At 55.2% G+C, this 16,065-nt stretch overlaps 6 protein-coding genes across 6 annotated transcripts; 1 reads left to right on the top strand and 5 right to left on the bottom strand.

Moving 5' to 3' along the window:
• Positions 1 to 7: 7 nt before the first annotated feature.
• G647_02633 (uncharacterized protein) lies at positions 8 to 1,975 on the bottom strand (the record flags this gene model as incomplete). The annotated part of the gene is made up of 3 exons (XM_008726979.1): positions 8 to 1,166; positions 1,229 to 1,755; positions 1,805 to 1,975. 3 exons carry the CDS (start codon positions 1,973 to 1,975, stop codon positions 8 to 10), a joined length of 1,857 nt encoding a protein of 618 aa, XP_008725201.1.
• Positions 1,976 to 3,725: 1,750 nt separating this feature from the next.
• On the bottom strand, positions 3,726 to 4,862 carry G647_02632 (uncharacterized protein; the record flags this gene model as incomplete). Its single annotated transcript, XM_008726978.1, has 3 exons — positions 3,726 to 4,173; positions 4,227 to 4,726; positions 4,857 to 4,862. 3 exons carry the CDS (start codon positions 4,860 to 4,862, stop codon positions 3,726 to 3,728), a joined length of 954 nt encoding a protein of 317 aa, XP_008725200.1.
• A 286-nt stretch (positions 4,863 to 5,148) lies between these two features.
• On the bottom strand, positions 5,149 to 6,802 carry G647_02631 (uncharacterized protein; the record flags this gene model as incomplete). The annotated part of the gene is made up of 3 exons (XM_008726977.1): positions 5,149 to 6,480; positions 6,599 to 6,741; positions 6,796 to 6,802. 3 exons carry the CDS (start codon positions 6,800 to 6,802, stop codon positions 5,149 to 5,151), a joined length of 1,482 nt encoding a protein of 493 aa, XP_008725199.1.
• A 643-nt stretch (positions 6,803 to 7,445) lies between these two features.
• On the bottom strand, positions 7,446 to 9,122 carry G647_02630 (uncharacterized protein; the record flags this gene model as incomplete). Its single annotated transcript, XM_008726976.1, has 4 exons — positions 7,446 to 7,809; positions 7,861 to 8,658; positions 8,717 to 8,900; positions 8,957 to 9,122. 4 exons carry the CDS (start codon positions 9,120 to 9,122, stop codon positions 7,446 to 7,448), a joined length of 1,512 nt encoding a protein of 503 aa, XP_008725198.1.
• Positions 9,123 to 9,907: 785 nt separating this feature from the next.
• G647_02629 (uncharacterized protein) lies at positions 9,908 to 12,076 on the top strand (the record flags this gene model as incomplete). The annotated part of the gene is made up of 1 exon (XM_008726975.1): positions 9,908 to 12,076. The coding sequence occupies one exon, from the start codon at positions 9,908 to 9,910 to the stop codon at positions 12,074 to 12,076; it is 2,169 nt and encodes a 722-aa protein (XP_008725197.1).
• A 245-nt stretch (positions 12,077 to 12,321) lies between these two features.
• On the bottom strand, positions 12,322 to 15,747 carry G647_02628 (uncharacterized protein; the record flags this gene model as incomplete). Its single annotated transcript, XM_008726974.1, has 4 exons — positions 12,322 to 14,105; positions 14,194 to 14,280; positions 14,329 to 14,691; positions 14,748 to 15,747. The coding sequence occupies 4 exons, from the start codon at positions 15,745 to 15,747 to the stop codon at positions 12,322 to 12,324; spliced, it is 3,234 nt and encodes a 1,077-aa protein (XP_008725196.1).
• Positions 15,748 to 16,065: the final 318 nt, after the last annotated feature.

The raw sequence follows: 16,065 nt of genomic DNA, 5'->3' as shown, positions 1-16,065 counted from the left end.
CAACTCCTCAGAAGTCGAATTCGGCTCTGAACTGATCCAAGTTCATGCCCGTCCCAACCTTTTCGGTTAGGTCCCTCCGTCCCATGCCAGTGAATGCCCTTCGTAATGTGTCGTACAGATTCGAGCTCTCATTCTGCTGTATCATCCGCTCCAGTTCAGCATCTCCGATCCCTCCACTGCCATCTCCCACAATCTCTCGTGCCTTGTCCATTCCCTGTTCGCTAACGATACGGTGTAGATTCAGCGCGCCCAGTAGATGCCCAGCTGCCTCCGGGTAGCAGCCGATGTTGATACAGGAAACACCCAGATTATATCGAGCTCGAACAAAGTTGGGATTCACATCCAACGCCTTGCAATATGCCGTGATGGCGTCTTCTGACCGACCAGAATTCGCCAGTGTTGCGCCTAACCGGTTCCATAGCAGGTGCAGCTGACTCTCGCGATTGACGATCCCACTTTCCGTGGACGCAAGAGCCGCCTTGAAGCAGTCGACGGCTTTCTCGAAGTCCTCGTTCCCATAAAAGAGAACCCCGAGGCCTACTTGCACGTCCGGATCCATGTGTTCGCCTGAGGGTGACAATTGGGCCGCCCGGATAAACAGCTCCACCACCCTTTCATGCAGGACCTGCCGGTCCGTAAAGCCGACTTCTGCGGGATCCGACAGATTCTGGGGAGGATGGATCTGGGGGTATTTGACGCTTAACCACCGTTCTAGTGTTCTGTAGGCTGTGCTGTCATATCCTTCATTGGTGTAAGATACGGCCAGGCCCATGAGTGCGTCAAGATTGTTAGGATCAAGTTGAAGAGCCTTTTCCAGTGCGCGAATCGCGGGTGATTCTTTTTCGTTCTGGGCCTGGGCTGCTCCTAGTAAAACCCATGCTTCGACGTGGTTAGGATCTTGTTGGACTGCTGCTTCAAATGCCAACGCCGCCAGCGACAAATTGCCGTGTGATTCGAGTATTTGCTTGCCCTCTTCGAATGCGGATCTCGACGCCTGTTTCTCTTGATAGGGGTTCTGTTCTTCGAACATGTAATCGCCTAGCATTGGTTCTCGTTCGTACGGATGATGAGTGTTGAGTCCCATGTTGGAGTCAAAATTCTCCCAGGCGGCGAAATCTTCGGAAGAGAAGGCATTGTCGAATTCGGCGGCGTCTTCAACCATTTGCCTGGATGCAAATTCAGCATTGGTTCCCCTCGCAGACAATTTCGATTTCTTCACAATACTAACCTGTCCATTTCCTCGAGTTCCTTCTCCATGGCCTGGTTGGCCTGCTCTGATATATTGTCTTGTTGTGACTCCAGCTCCTTAAAGTGAGCCTCCCAATTGGCATCGTCGAGTTCAACCATTCGACCCTTTCCCTTGTCCATACTCTGCTCTGGCTGCTGCATGTGCTGAAATGAGCCAATGTTCATGCCCATATTCATCCCGCCCATGAATCCCATACCCATCGGTCTCTGGTAGCTGTTCATCATAGATGGTGCTTGGGTGATTGGGCTTGAGGTCCGTGGAGCGCCAGGTTGTTGGAAGTGTGCAAAGTCTTGGGGTGAGAAGCCGTTGGGTCTCTGTGCTGCCATCTTTGAGGATGCAAAGGCCGCTTCCATTCTTGCCTGTTCGCCAGGATCGAACTCTGCTGCCCAACCGGGCGAAGGTGACCGCCTCGATATGCCTTGGAGGCTAGGAAGGTCTTGTCGCAGGTGCTCCATGGCAAAGGGCTGGGGCATTGGGTTGGACTGTTGCATAAAGTCGTTCATCATCTATACTTGCGTCAGCAACTTTTGCATTCATCGACCGAAGAGCCCATACCTGATCAGAGCCATTGGGGGCCATCCGAGAGCGCATGCTCTCTTCAAGCCCACCAGGACCCCGCCCAACGAGGCGATCCCGTTGCAGGGTATTGTCGCTCTGTACATGATTTTTGAATTGAGTCAGAGGATTGCCTGCTGTCGAGCACTCGGCACCTCCCAGGAACGACATTTTCGGTGGCGGTACGGTGACACAATGATGGAGAATAAATGGATGAGAGAACGTCTGGTAACACGGCAGTCACGTTGTTTTGGAGAGGCGAGTTTAATCAGTCAGCAACTGCTCTTATCACCATTGTGGCGGGCGGCAGCCGAGGCAAAGGTGAGGAGCGGGGACCCCATCTCTACCCAGTCGAGCCAGTACTCGTAGAATTAACGGCTTATTTCGGGAGCAACCATGCCCCCGGAAGACGCACCTAAGCACCTTTGCTCGGCCGTACGTTCTCGACCTGTACATGCTGCAAGCCAGACGACAAGAACAGTGGCACTCCTAACTATTGACAAGTAGTCTTCGACCGTGGACATCGGCTCTTTACTGATGGGGAAGAATTGACAAGAGGAGAACGACAGCAGAATGCTGGGGGTTTCTCCTAGAGGTGAGTGGATAGCTACAACCTCTAACGGCTTGATGCAGCTCAGCAACAGCATGTCCACGGAGGCATCGAGGAATATTCATGAGAAGCTCGTGCTCTGACTCAAGCTCCTATTCAACATCTATGTTGCAATGCGAAGATGACGCGACCACTGGTACAGTCTCGGGCACAAATTTGAAGCGAACCCCAGCTGCCATACTGGAGACCTATACTCCGTATGCCCGTACTGCCATTAGCCCAAGAAACGCGCCACCGTGCCCTTTTTGGGTCGACACGTGGCCGTGTCAATCGACCTCCCAGAACTTTTACCTGTCCGCGTCGACCAGGGCTTCATGGTACACATTGGTCAAGAGCTGAGTTTCCAAGGTCTTGCATGACTCTAGGCTGCCTGCCTCTCTGACCTTCTACACAGTGCTCATAGTCGAGAAGTCGGCAAGAGCGTGGTCGACATGAGGATAGCAGAAGCGATGGAGGCAATAAGTAGATCCACAGGGTATCTTGCAGTCATGACTGAAAGGTCGATTGGGAAACCAGGTACGGGAGAGCAAGTCAAAAAAGGACCTGCACAGCAGTGAGAAAGAAGGGGGATCAATATGGCTACCATCCGACGCGTGGCATCGTCGACATCCGCACGAGATCATGGAGGTCACGCGAATCTGGTGACTTAAAGCAGAGGCTCCGGGGTAGAGCAATCGGTAGATAACCAAAGCCAGAGTGAGAGACAGGAAGGAGAGTGGACGGGACCTCTCGTCAAGAAGGGAGATTATGCTCTTTTATACAGTGGCCACCAGACGTGCCATCCCGTCTTTGATCTATTCCACGCACTTAGTCTCGATCTCTTCCTCGCTCCATGGAATTTCCCGCTCTCCTTGTGATGATGAAAGCGCATTCTTCCTCGGATGATGTCCGGCGCCAACCTACCCCGTCGGTTCAAAGGTAGAATTATACAACAAGTCTTAGTAAAACATGTACAACTCAAACCCAGCGCTGCTCTCGCGAATCCATGCCAGCCTTGTTACAGGATGGTGGGAAGCCGCCATCTAAAGCGTCAGGTGCACTCCATCTCGTATTCGATCATCCACTGAAAGTGCGGACCTGATTCAACAGGGCAGAAAGACAGTGAGGCGAACAGTGCCGGTGTCGGACGAATCAGCCTCCCTACGCTTGCGCCGGTCCGGTCGACAGTCGCTCCACCTCGTCGTCGCTCATGTCGCAAATATCGCGAACACATGTCCGTCACGGATGCTTCCACGGCTGCGGTCCAGCTCCTCGCGTCAACTGCCGATTTGATAGCGCCAGCCGCATTGGTGGGCCATGGTCATGCCAGACCTAGTTTTCAACAGGAGGATCGTTCTTGGGTGCTCTGCTCGCAGAGGAGTATGAGAAGTCTACCCTCAATCTCCGGCCATAGATCTCTTTCTCCTTCAACAGCTTCATAGCTTCCATGGCACTCTTGATGTCAATGAAATCTGCGTGGGCGAACCCTCTTGGCTGGCCAGTTCGGCGGTCAATGGCGACTCGGACGTCAATAACATTTCTGACACCGCGGAAGAGATTCGTGAGATCACGATCCGTCATCTCAAAGGACATGTTGCCAATGAAGAGGGTTTTGGAAGGAGGGTTCAGAGGCTTGTGCTCCGTATTCGGGGTGTCAAGGGTACTGGAGGTGCGCGCGGCGTATTGGACTGTGATACGACGGCCCTCAAAGAGGGACATGTTTAGTCGTTCCATGGCTGCGTCGGCAGCTTCTTGCGTCGAAAAGTCGACGTATCCGAAACTGGAATCATGATCAGCTGAGATCCCTGCGAGCAGGTCGATTGGTCGACATACCCCTTACTCAGCCCGCGGCTGTCTCGCACAATCCTACACCGAGAGACCGTTCCGAATCGTGCAAACTCCTTGACCAGGTCCGTTTCAGTCACGTCGAAGAACAAATTGCCAATATAGAGTGTTGGTTTTCTATCGAATAGGCCGGGGTGGGATGCATCTCGTTGTGCTGGTGCTGACCCTGCAGATGCCGCCAGCCTCTCGCCAGTTTCAGCGGCTGGGAGAGCCTCCTCGGTTGCTTCGGTTGCATTTGCAGTCTCTGCGACCGCGGGCGCAGCATCCCTAGCCACAGATTTTCCCTTGGCTGTGAGTGTCTCTTGGGTCTCGGCAGCGGGTAGGGTCTCCTCTGTTGCTTCCGTGGCATTGGCAGGTTCTGCAGCTTGGAGGGGCTCGGTGGAAGCGTCGGCTTGGGCAGTATTCTCCCGTTCCTCCGCTTCTGTGGGCTCAACAGCAGATACCGGGGGCTTATCCCCTGCTCCGGTTGTTGCCCATCTCCGTTGAAGCTGGAACGCTGCAGTTTTTGGTGCTATTCGCGAACTGGGAGCGCTGATTGAGGTATATGTGCGGGATGGAGCGATGAGAAAGGTAGCTCGTGAATTGAGAAGCCGCGATGCGCTGCGGCGTAGGGCATACCTGCATATTCATCAGCACCAGTGAGATCTAACAACCTTGTCCGGTGTACTAACATATTAACGCAGTCGGCACGAAGAGGAGGATGAGCACAACTCTAAAAGAAGAAATCTGTGGGAATTGTCAAGGACGATGGCAAAGATAGATATTGAGCTGCGAGATCTCGAGACCGAGCATTGGAAAAAGTCTCCCGACACTCAACCAGCAGACGCTAACCTGGAATGGCAGCCCCACTTTGTCTTGGCTCGGATCCCGTGACCAGCCCAGCTATTGTGAGTTCTACTTCATACGCGTCCTAGTACACGTATCTGAAGTACAAATTCTCCTTGTCCGTCAAGTCATCAAAGGCAACACGCTCCGCTTCCTTTTCCTCGAGCTGCAGCGTCTCCCTCCTTCGATTCTCTGATCTCAGCATCACGTAAAGCACAACTGCCAATACGATGACAAGCGCGTAGCAGCCGATAATCCCCTCCCACAACTCTGGGTAGTGCTGCTTGACTGTCTCCGTCTTGACCCAAAATGGACCGGAGATATTGCCGACGGTATAGAAGACGAATATCGCAGCCGCCTGGAAACTTTTCTTGGTGTTGCCTGCCACGTTTGCCATGCCCATACTGACAATCAAGGACGTTACCGGAGCGAATGCGCCGATGATTGTGTAGCCTGCAATCGGCGTCGCAGCGTGATGGTACCAGTCACTCTTCCAAATCATGGCGCAGCCCGCAATGACCGGCAAGCAACAAGCGACCAGCATGATCAGCCGGATGTTAGGCAGCTTCAAACTGAGGTATCCGCAGAGCAAGATGCCGATGAAACAGACTCCCCCAAGAGGCATCTGCCACAGCAATGAGTCGTACGCGGACCAGCCGAATGTCGACACGATGAGAGGTCCAAACCCACTGACCGCGCCGTTCACCGAGTATGCACTTCCCATCATGATCGCAATGAGCCAGACCTTCACATCCAGACATGCCTCCTTGAACTGGGACCATTTGACCTTCTGGCATCGGACGCCAAGTTGACTCATGCGCAGCCGCTCAATAGCCACCCTCTTTTCTTCCTCGGTGAACCACCATGCTTGGGCAGGGGAATTTGGAAAGGACAGAAACACAATTCCATACACAACGGTCAGCGCTCCTGCCATCAGATAAAGATACTGCCAATTCTTCAGGTCTCCGCCGGTAAGATGTGCAAATCCGAAATTGATCAAAGCCCCGATTATTGTCCAGCCACCAGTTGCAGAATACCACAGACATTGACGCCATGTCTGCTCAGCTTGCGTGTAATATCCGGAGATGATAACCATGAAAGCCGTCGGCATGATGCTTTCGGCAAATCCTAAGAAGAATCGTTGGACCCAGAGACCTCTGTAGTTCGTCACACCGGCAGTTGACATAGCGATCGCACCCCAAACGATGACAGCCAGCCCGATGGTACGGCCGAGATGAAAGCGCTGGAAGAGATATGTGAGCGGACCCACGCCAGCTAGCATGCCGAAATAGAACAAGGAGGTTGCCCAGCTGAGACGGGTCGTGGAGACCTTCGGAGGTGTTGAGGTCGGGTCAGTCACGACTTTGAGCTCCAGGTCCGTTGTCATCCCAAACACAGAGGCGCCACCGAGAATCGCCTGTCCCGGTGCGTGGTTAGCACAGCTATACCAGAAGGATATGCCCCAGGAGCTTCGTTATGATCGAGAGGACAGGTCTCGGACTTCGTCGTGCAGCAGAGTTCCTGGTCGGCCTTACCTTGTCATAGTAAACAAGGCCATATCCGATCCACATCAAAGGGATCAACGCAAAGTCAATCTTGCGTACCACCCGTCGCTCGACCTGTTTGTCCCATGGTTGAGCATACTCTGGCACCACCGAAGCTGCAATGTCTTTTTCGTCTACGTCGACACGATCAGCATGCTGAGGGCTTTGTCGAACTGTGCAGAACTTACTCGGCATAGCGGCGAAGATATGATCTCCTGCAGGTGGCAAATGGAACAGCTGCGGTATCCCGAATCGGAGGAATTACTGCGTGGATGAGATGCGCTTCCTGGGGGCGATCTCCGCCCAACAACCCAAGGACTTCTCAGCAACAAGCTCGACAAATATTCTACGAGCTTCAACCTTCGAACATAGCCAGATATCTTAGACTCGACAAGCTGTCACGCGAGACGATGGAAAAGTCTGCTAGCAAGCTCCACTCGGAAAGCACAATCCGTCGCCCAATTCGATGTGTGCAGGCTTCAAGCCCCGCAGATAACCCATCATTGCATCCTGACTAAGACTATGCCCAGTCCGCCATTGATTGCACCGAGCCTGCAAAGAGCCGCTCCAGTATATCGCGATGGGCTGGCGAAACAGGCCGCAGATATGGCTGTTCGTCCTCGGTCCGGTCAAAACCGGAAGAGACGACCACCGGTACCGCCCGAAACAATGGGGAATTTGTACACAGTAACCTTGCACGAAGACCGGCGTCGGGCGGAGCTACGAAATCGAATCACCTTCAGGGCTCTTCATGGATATCAACAGTCACCAGTTCTATATCTCAATGGTAGTGCACGCCACGGTTATATCTACAGCATGGACTCCTCACGGCGAGGGCTCACTTGCGCTCAACATCCTCGTTGTGCAGAATAACGCCCTTCACCGACTCGGTCTCGAGGATGTTCTCAACGGTGGACAGTCCTCTTGCAGCAATCTGCGCCTCGACCTTGTCGACTTCTCCGAAAATCCGGTCCATATGCTCGAGACTGATCCCCTTGGTTTCGGGCCACAAAAAGAACACGGCGACAAAGCCCAGGGCATTGATACCCACCAGAATCCAATAGGCGTTATGCCCGACTGACGCGAACATCACCGGCCAAGCCTGATTGATCCAGAGCGTCGTAATCTGTTGGCCAGATTGACTGACGTTGATGCCTTTGTCGCGCAGATGAGTAGGGAAGATCTCAGACGCATAGATCCAGCTGTTTCCCGTCAGTGAGATTGCCGCCGTTGTTTGTAGGGGAAGTACTTACGCCACAGGGCCCATTGCACCACTGTAGGACATTTGGATGACATAGATGAACACGACCGAGGCGATGGCGGCGCCACGGTTGAAGTTCGTCGCCGTCGGATACGCATCATTCAAGGCGGCAATGATGATGTAGCTGACAATCATGGTTGCCGAGCCGGCCAGCAGTGTGATTTTGCGGCCCCATTTGTCAACGCCTCCAGTGGTAATTCCGGTGGCTGCCAGGCACAGAACCCCGGATACCACATTCAACAGCAATGACATGGTGCCGGAGGAGAAACCCAACCCCTCGAAGATCAAGATGCCATAGATCATCAGGGCACCGACCCCTGAGAGCTGACCTAGAGCCATGGTGCTCATACCATAAGCGATGCGTTTCCACACGGGGAAGGAGCGGAGGAAGTACGACCAGGTCTGTGTGTTTTCATTCTCGAGGCGGTAGTCCCGGGCGGCCACCAGTTCGGCATACTCGTGCTTCACTTCATCATGATCTTGAGGCAGTCTGCGGACCCTTGAGAGTTCTTCCAGAGCACGAGCTGCCTGTTCGGGGTGGCGTTCGACTATCCAGCGAGGTGATTCGGGAATGGTGAACGAAGCAAGGATCAAGACTACACCCGGCACGACCTGCAGGGCGGTGGCGACTCGCCATGAGTTGTGTCCCGAAATCTTGACTGTGCCCAGCCCAACCACGTAAGCGATGAGGACGCCGATCTGGTAAGAAAGCTGGACAAAGGAAACAACTCTGCCCCGGATTCGGGGGTGGGAGACTTCTGCTTGGTATGCTGCAAGGTTGGTGCCAATCCTAGAGCGCGTGTGTGTCAGTGTGTTTGCCGGACGGCATAGAGGCAGGTCATGCTCACACTGAGGTGCCAATTCCAGCGATGATCCTCCCAACCACGACCATGGCGAAATTTCGGGCCCCAGCCTGGAGGGCCACACCAACCAGGAGAATGACAGTACCGTGGATAAAAGCATATCGCCGGCCGATATACCAGATGAGCCACCAGGCCACGAACAGATTACCAATGACATTGCCCAAGCTGACTGTCGGACCGAGTTAGCTGCCATCACTTCCACACAAGCCCGGGGATATTCCTTACTCATACTAGCCACAACACCAACTCTGGCATCTGAGAGGTGGAAATAGTCTGTGAATTTATGGTCGGAAATGATGATGGAGTATATGCCGCTGTCGAATCCTTGGAAGATATTTGCCAACGATGCGACGGCACAAATCCAATAGATGTACCAATCACCCTTCGCCATCTTCAAAACCTGGTCACTTGGAATTTGTGGTTTAAACTGGGAGGACAGAAGAAGGAGAACAGGGGACGAGTCTGAAACAAAACTTCCACTCAACAAGCTCTGCGCTCGTTATATACTTCTACCACGACTCAATCGTTGACCTTACCGTCGGGGAAAAGCGAAGCCAGACCTGGAGAGGACAACTGATGAATCCAAGCCTCAGGGTTCAACTTATACGCAAGCGGACCAAGCTGTCGGTAGCTTGGTCTCGACCCAAGCACCCGGTGAAGACCACGGTGGCACCGTTCATCCCCGTGTATCTGCATGGCCAATCTTGCCTCTTGGAGTCAATCACCGGTGGGCACACACTCGGCAACTGAGAGTGGCACACATTGTGCTGTGTAGATCTTTTCCTGGCTTATTGGCCGCCACCAAATCTCAGCCTTGGATAGAACTTCCACCAATCGCGACTCGGAAATTACCCCATATCGGCAGGGGGCTGCGGGGGATGCGTCAAGACGATAGCACGTGGAGAGTCGAGGAACGCCGAAGAGAAGCGGAACCAAGAATACCATGTACGCAGGACGGTGAAAATCTTCACTCCGGTGTCGTCTGGTGGGCTTTCCAAGAGCAAGTCAGCCATGGGGCGGGTCGTCTTGACCACCGGCCCCATGGCGCTGTCGATCGACTGGAGAGGCACCGGCAGCACAGTAAGTAACACAGTATTTGGACTCTTCTCTACTTGCAACAGATTAGATAACGTCGCTGAACACGTTATCAGACATTGCAAAACACCAGCTTTCACAATGCCGCTCCGCCCCGTCCCCATCGAGAATGTATCTATCACCTCACCCTTCTGGGCTCAGCTGCAAGACCGTGCCGGCCAAGTGACCATCCCGGCGATAATCGAGGCGCAAAAGTCGGCGGACCACTGGCAGTGTCTAACGTGGAAGGAAGGCCATCCCGTCAAGCCGCATCCCTTCTGGGACAGCGACATCTACAAAGTCACCGAAGCAGCATGCTACTACTTGCTGAGACACCCGGAAGACGAGGCCCTCCGGGCTGAAGTCGAGGCAGCGGTCGACATGATCTCCGCGGCCCAGCACCCCGACGGCTACATCAATTCATACTACACCGTCCGGGGGATTGGCCAACGGTGGACCAATCTCCGAGACATGCACGAATTGTACTGCCTCGGGCACCTGGTTGAAGCGACGGTTGCATACGAAAGCCTTACCCGCAGCGGAAGATTGCTGGCCGTGGCGACGAAAGCAATCCAGCACATTGACTCGATCTTTGGGCCCGAATCAGCCAAAAAACAAGGATACCCAGGTCACCAGGAGATCGAGCTCGCCTTGCTGCGCCTCCACGAAATGACGCACGATCCCCTGCCATTGAAACTTGCGCGGTATTTCATCCTCGAGCGCGGCCGACACTACGAGGATGACGGCGGGGATAACCACACCCCCAAGGGCGACGCCGCCGAGATCTACTTCGACCGCGAGGCCCGCGCCCGCGGCGCAGACCCCTACGAGCACATGGGCAGCGAGCACAAGCCCTGGTACCACGAGCCGCGCGACTACGCATACCAGCAAGCCGACCGCCCGCTCGCCGAGCAGACCCAACTGCGAGGCCACGCCGTCCGTGCCATGTACTATCTCACCGGCGCGACGGACCTGGTGCGTGTGATTGGCGACCAAGACCCAGCAGTTCGCAAGGTCCAGCCTGCCCTTTCTCGCCTGTGGCGCGACCTCGTCGACTCGAAACTCTACATAACAGGGGGCATCGGCTCCGTCACGCAATGGGAAGGGTTCGGCGACGCTTACGCCTTGCCCGACCTCGAGTCGCAAGGCTGCTACGCCGAGACGTGCGCCACCTTTGCGCTCATCCACTGGTGTCACCGGCTGGTGCATCTGAGGGATGCCGAGCTCCGGTCCGAGTATGCCGACGTCATGGAGACGTGTCTGTACAATGCGTTCCTCGGCGCCGTGAACACCCAGGGCGACGCCTTCTACTACCAGAACGTGCTGCGCACCGTGCGCGACCAGCCCAAGGAACGGAGTAAATGGTTTGGTGTGGCTTGTTGTCCGCCCAACGTCGCGAAACTACTTGGATCGCTGGGGTCGTTGATCTACAGCACCAGCGTGAGTACCGACACCGCCGCCGACGGAACCACCCCAGCCCCGAAGGAGACGCACCTTGCAGTCGCCATCCACCTCTACATCGCCAGCGAAGTCACCATTCCTGGCACGGACGTTACGATCCGCCAAACCACAAACATGCCCTGGTGCGGCGACGTAGCCATCACCATCACAGGCACGGCGGCGGCGGCGGCACCTGTCGGGCTCGGGCTCACGCTCGCGCTCGCGCTCCGCATCCCAAGCTGGGCCTCCCAACCAGGCCGGTTCGACTGTTCCGCCCACGGAGAAGTCAGGGACGGATACCTCCACATCGCCGTCCCGGTAGCCCCTCACGATGGTTTTTCGGCGGATGTGGGTGCGAACCCGGACGCACATTCAGTGACCACCATCCGACTCTCCCTCGGCGTCGCCCCGCGGATCATGTATGCGAATCCCCTGACGGGGAAGGACGAGCTTTGCCTCGCCCGCGGCCCGCTGATCTATTGTATCGAGGACGTGGACAACGCGAACACCGACGTGGACGTGCTCGCGTTGGAGGACAGCCCTGTCCGCGAGGGGCCGGAGATGGAGATCGCCGGTGTCGAGGGCGTGGTTCCGCTCATCGCCTCGGGCAGACAGCTCGCGCTGGCGCAGTGGGAACGTGAATCTGGCGATCACGGTCAAGGTCAAGGTAGACACGGTCTCTACGGATCACAACCTTGGCGGTATGAAGACCGGGTGCGCGATGTCGTGGTTGTGCCGTATTTCCTGCGGGCGAATCGAGGCGGGAATGGGGCGATGAGGGTGTGGACGAAGAGGATGCCCTCTGGGCGTAAGACGGCCGAGGAGGGGTGATGTGGCGTTTTATATGGGTCTTTGCCTTACTCTCCCAGAATAAAGCCAAACCAATGAATCGTCGGTTAGCCGACTCCTATTCAATATGAGCCCTTCGCTTCTCTAAACTTCCTAACGTATATGGCACATGGCCCGTTGGTCGAAGCGGCTGTCTGTAGTTTAGGGTTCGTTTGTCCAGGGCTCTGGATTCATCACCACTATAGCTATTTTATCTCCTACTTTCAACACTTTCACCAGCCGTTTCACTAGAATGAATCAAACTCGGTGCTGGCCATCAAGCCGAACATCCTGCCCTGGAACTTCCGGCCTAGTTCCTGCCATTTCACCTGTATCCCCGCGACCAGGACCGGCCAGGGCATGGCCATCCCGAGACCGGGATCATCGTGCACCTCGGGGATCGAGACGCGATCCCCCAGCCCGGCCGCCCAGGAGACGAGTTCGGCAATCATGGGCCCAAAGTCCGTGACTAGGCGTTCCTCGGCACTGGCGCCCGCTTCGACGTTCAAGTCCAAGAGCGTGAGGAGGAGGTGCAGAATCGGGGGCAACACGATTGGGTCGTGCGCCAGCGTCGGAAGCGTGTGCAGTGCCGTGAGGAGCAGGAGGGACTCGCGCGTCAGAGTTGGCAGTTGGAGCGCGTGAGGGCCGATCGTGGCGAGGAGGATGGTGAGCGTCTGCACGCTCAATTTGAGCAGCGACGGGTGTAAGAGGGCTGAGTTTGCGAGGTATGGCGAGGCGGATACCGCGGACAGAAGCAGAGTCAAGCGCGAGCACAGTGGTAGGTACATCGACTCGGCTAACAGACGGTGGAGGTCCTTTGGGATGCGCTTCGAGCGGGATTCCTGCCTTACGGCCGTTCGGGCGGCCACTTGCATGCGGGATGAGAAGGTGCGGACCTTGAGGATGTCGGGCCCGGTGAGCTTGTCGGCTGCTTCGAGTGCCATGGGCTGCAGCGTACGGTAGGACAGGGTCTTTGATATGCTGTCGATCGGTTGCACGGCTGAGGAATATGCTTGCTCGAGGTGTGGTGGGAGTCTTTTGGATGGGAATGATCCCTCGTTCGTGGTTGAGGCGGAAGCCGCTGTTATCTCTTCAGTGTCGTCGTCCGTGATACCGGCGAATTCTCTGGCCCCGAGAGCCACGGCTGCCAAGAGAGCTGAACGTGTCGACAAAGAGAGGTCCCCTTCGAAGTATGTGCTCGCCATCCAAGGGCCCATGATGGCTGGCTTCGATACGAGGCATGCGACCAGAGCTTCGAGCCGTAACCGCGACGTGTCCTCCATCGACGTGATCTCCTGCAGGTTGAGAAGAGTCGAAGCAAGTGGGAGGATGTTGGAGGACAATTCGTCGCCAAAGTTGGCTTTCCGACGGATCAAAGACGGGGCCGTCTTCAGTGCCAGTTCCATCGCTGGTAGATCATCGCTGGCGTTGAGCTGCTTGACGAGGGACGTTATATAGACGGGCGCAGTCGGTTTGTTGCGATTGACGAGGGTGGGATCGTCATCTGAGTCTTCAGGGTCGCTATCCGGAGGCGCATAGGAGCGTAAGTCGGCATCCTCTTCGTCTTCCTTGCCCCCCTCTTCAATGCCCGATCCTGCCTTGTCTGAGTCAGATAGCTCTTCGATGGCGATAATCTTCGATGTCGTGGGGAAGTGAGCCGTCGACAGTCGTTCGCGCTTGACAGGCTTCGAACTCGGTTGCAAAATGCGCTTCTTGACCGGTTCGGGCGCGGCAGCTGGCAGATCTTCTATGCTCCCGACCTCGTCTTGGATGTGGACAAGGTCGAGCCAGCCATGGGCCTCCGCCGATTCCAGCTCTTCTATGCCAAAGTTCATGACCTTGTCCGGTTTATCTACCAGCCTGGACACAGCTACAGCGACTATCATGCCCAGAAATCGAGCACGGGGGACGGACGCGGAGAGTCTGTTCGAGACCATACGAATGAAGGTGCCAGAGCTGGATATCCTTCTTAGAGCATTCTTGTCCAAGCGCCCGAGGTAGCCGACAGCAAGCAGAATGGTTTGGGCCGTTGCTATAAGGCGAGCACAGGTAAGCACAGGTTTCCAGCAACAAGAGACATTGCCATGGAAGGGTCGTGCATTCCCATAGAGTTCACTTACACTCCTGCTGAAGGATAGCATCATGCTGAATCTGAACTTTGTTTCCAAAGGTCTCCATAGCCTTCTCAAGAACCCGCCCAAGCTTATCTAGACAAGAGTTAGCGTACTGTGAATCAGAGGAATCCGAGAGAGTACCTTGACTTGTAGCAAGCGTTGCAGTGACAGCTCTTCGAGTGTCAAGACCGAGACCAGCGTACTCCCCACTCGTGCTAGTCAACCAATAGACAACATGTTCCTCCAACAAGACATTGTTCTGTGTAAGTCCCTTGACCATAGCTGCGACTCCTGAGACTGTCGAAGCGTTTCTCATCAAAGATTCCCTGTCTCGCACAGCTTCACCTCCAGTCTGCAAGAATTTCCGTGCCAGATCTCGCAGGATTGTGTCGAAGATAGCCCTTTGATCATACGACGAAAGGGTTTCCATCAATTTGTGCATCGGTGTCCATAATGCCCGGTTTCCAAGAAGAAGGGAGGTGTAGAGCTCGGTGATGAGTGTGTCTGTAGCCAAGTCAGGATTGGTTTTCGTTGTCATTGGTGAAATATGGCGGACTTACCGCGGTATCCAAGGCTCAAAGACCGCTTCAATACTTGGGAAAGCAATTTTGTCTGCTGAGGGTGGGTAGAGGGCAGCGTGGTGACTGCAACAGCCGAGATATTCTTTGCAAGCCATTTCGAATACTCGAGCCCATCTCCAAGCCATTTCGGCGCCGGGGCCAGTCCTTCAAGGTCCTGTTGCGTTGCGAATACCTGAGACATGGTTGAGAGTACCTTGCTGCCCGCCAACAAAGCAACCACCTCTTGCCAGAAGGCTCGTCGCTGTGCCTCAGCCGAAAGCAGCGTCAGGGCGTCGTGCAATAACCTGGACAAGATCTGAGTGCCAGCAAGAATCGATGACAAAACTGAGATCGTATCAACGAGTAGAGGATTTTGCCGCCCCGTGCTAGAGGCGGAAAGTCGCTTGACCTGCATGAGGAGCGCACCCAGTCCAGCCACACTGGTCAAGGATGAGAGCAAGTTGGCCTTGAGATTTGCGTGATTCCGCGACAACCGCTTCTGCTGCAAAGGAGCCCACAGGTCTGGTATAGTGGCCGTGACCAGCACATTGATGATCTGAGAAGCCTTGGGGCTTGGGACGTGGACGTTGAAGTCATGTTTGCCGGCGATGCCATACTGGAGATATTGGAGGACCGCAGCCAGATCTTCGACCTCCGGCTGACCCTTCAGGATTTCTCGTGCATCATCGGGTAGGGAAGGAGGTGGTGGCCTCTCCAAATATGATTTTTGAATGAATGCCGCTGACGCCTGGCGTTTGTGGCTGCTTTGACGCGAGTCGGTGGAGGCTGACGTCAGAGACGAGTCATGCGATGGCCGGTATGAGGAGTTCTGGCCGGCCGCATCACTGCCTTCCGATCCGAGGTCGACAATTGACACCTTGGATTTTGTACTGGCCGGATGGTGTGAGGTCGTCGGATCCTTCAAGGATAATGTCTCGAACCTGTCGATATTGGCCTGGACTTTGCGAGTCGTTTTGATGGGCTGGAAAAGATCCTCCATATTGGTGATCCCATGTTGATGAAACAATGGCGACGGAGGATCTTGCAACTTCTGGCAAGCAAGAGAATCGAGTTCTGCCAAAGTGAAGATGACGAGGCTGAGCAACAGCCTTGCGATTCGCCAAGCCAAGACATTTCGTCCCTGCCAATCAGCGTGAAGCGGACATTTGTCCGCTCTGCAGCGGCAGCCGAGCGGACGCGACGCAGTAAACTCGCTTCGCTCCCTGCTTCCTCGCCCTGTTCCGCTGCTGGGGAGACTACCTGAGCGATAGACATGCAAGATCTGCCATTTACTGTGCTCCAGTCTGACTTCAAGAGA

Source organism: Cladophialophora carrionii (assembly GCF_000365165.1).
Source record: "Cladophialophora carrionii CBS 160.54 unplaced genomic scaffold supercont1.2, whole genome shotgun sequence".
Classification (NCBI taxonomy): domain Eukaryota; kingdom Fungi; phylum Ascomycota; class Eurotiomycetes; order Chaetothyriales; family Herpotrichiellaceae; genus Cladophialophora; species Cladophialophora carrionii.
Note: the sequence above shows the minus strand (reverse complement) of the source record. Positions and strands in the feature narration are given on the sequence as shown.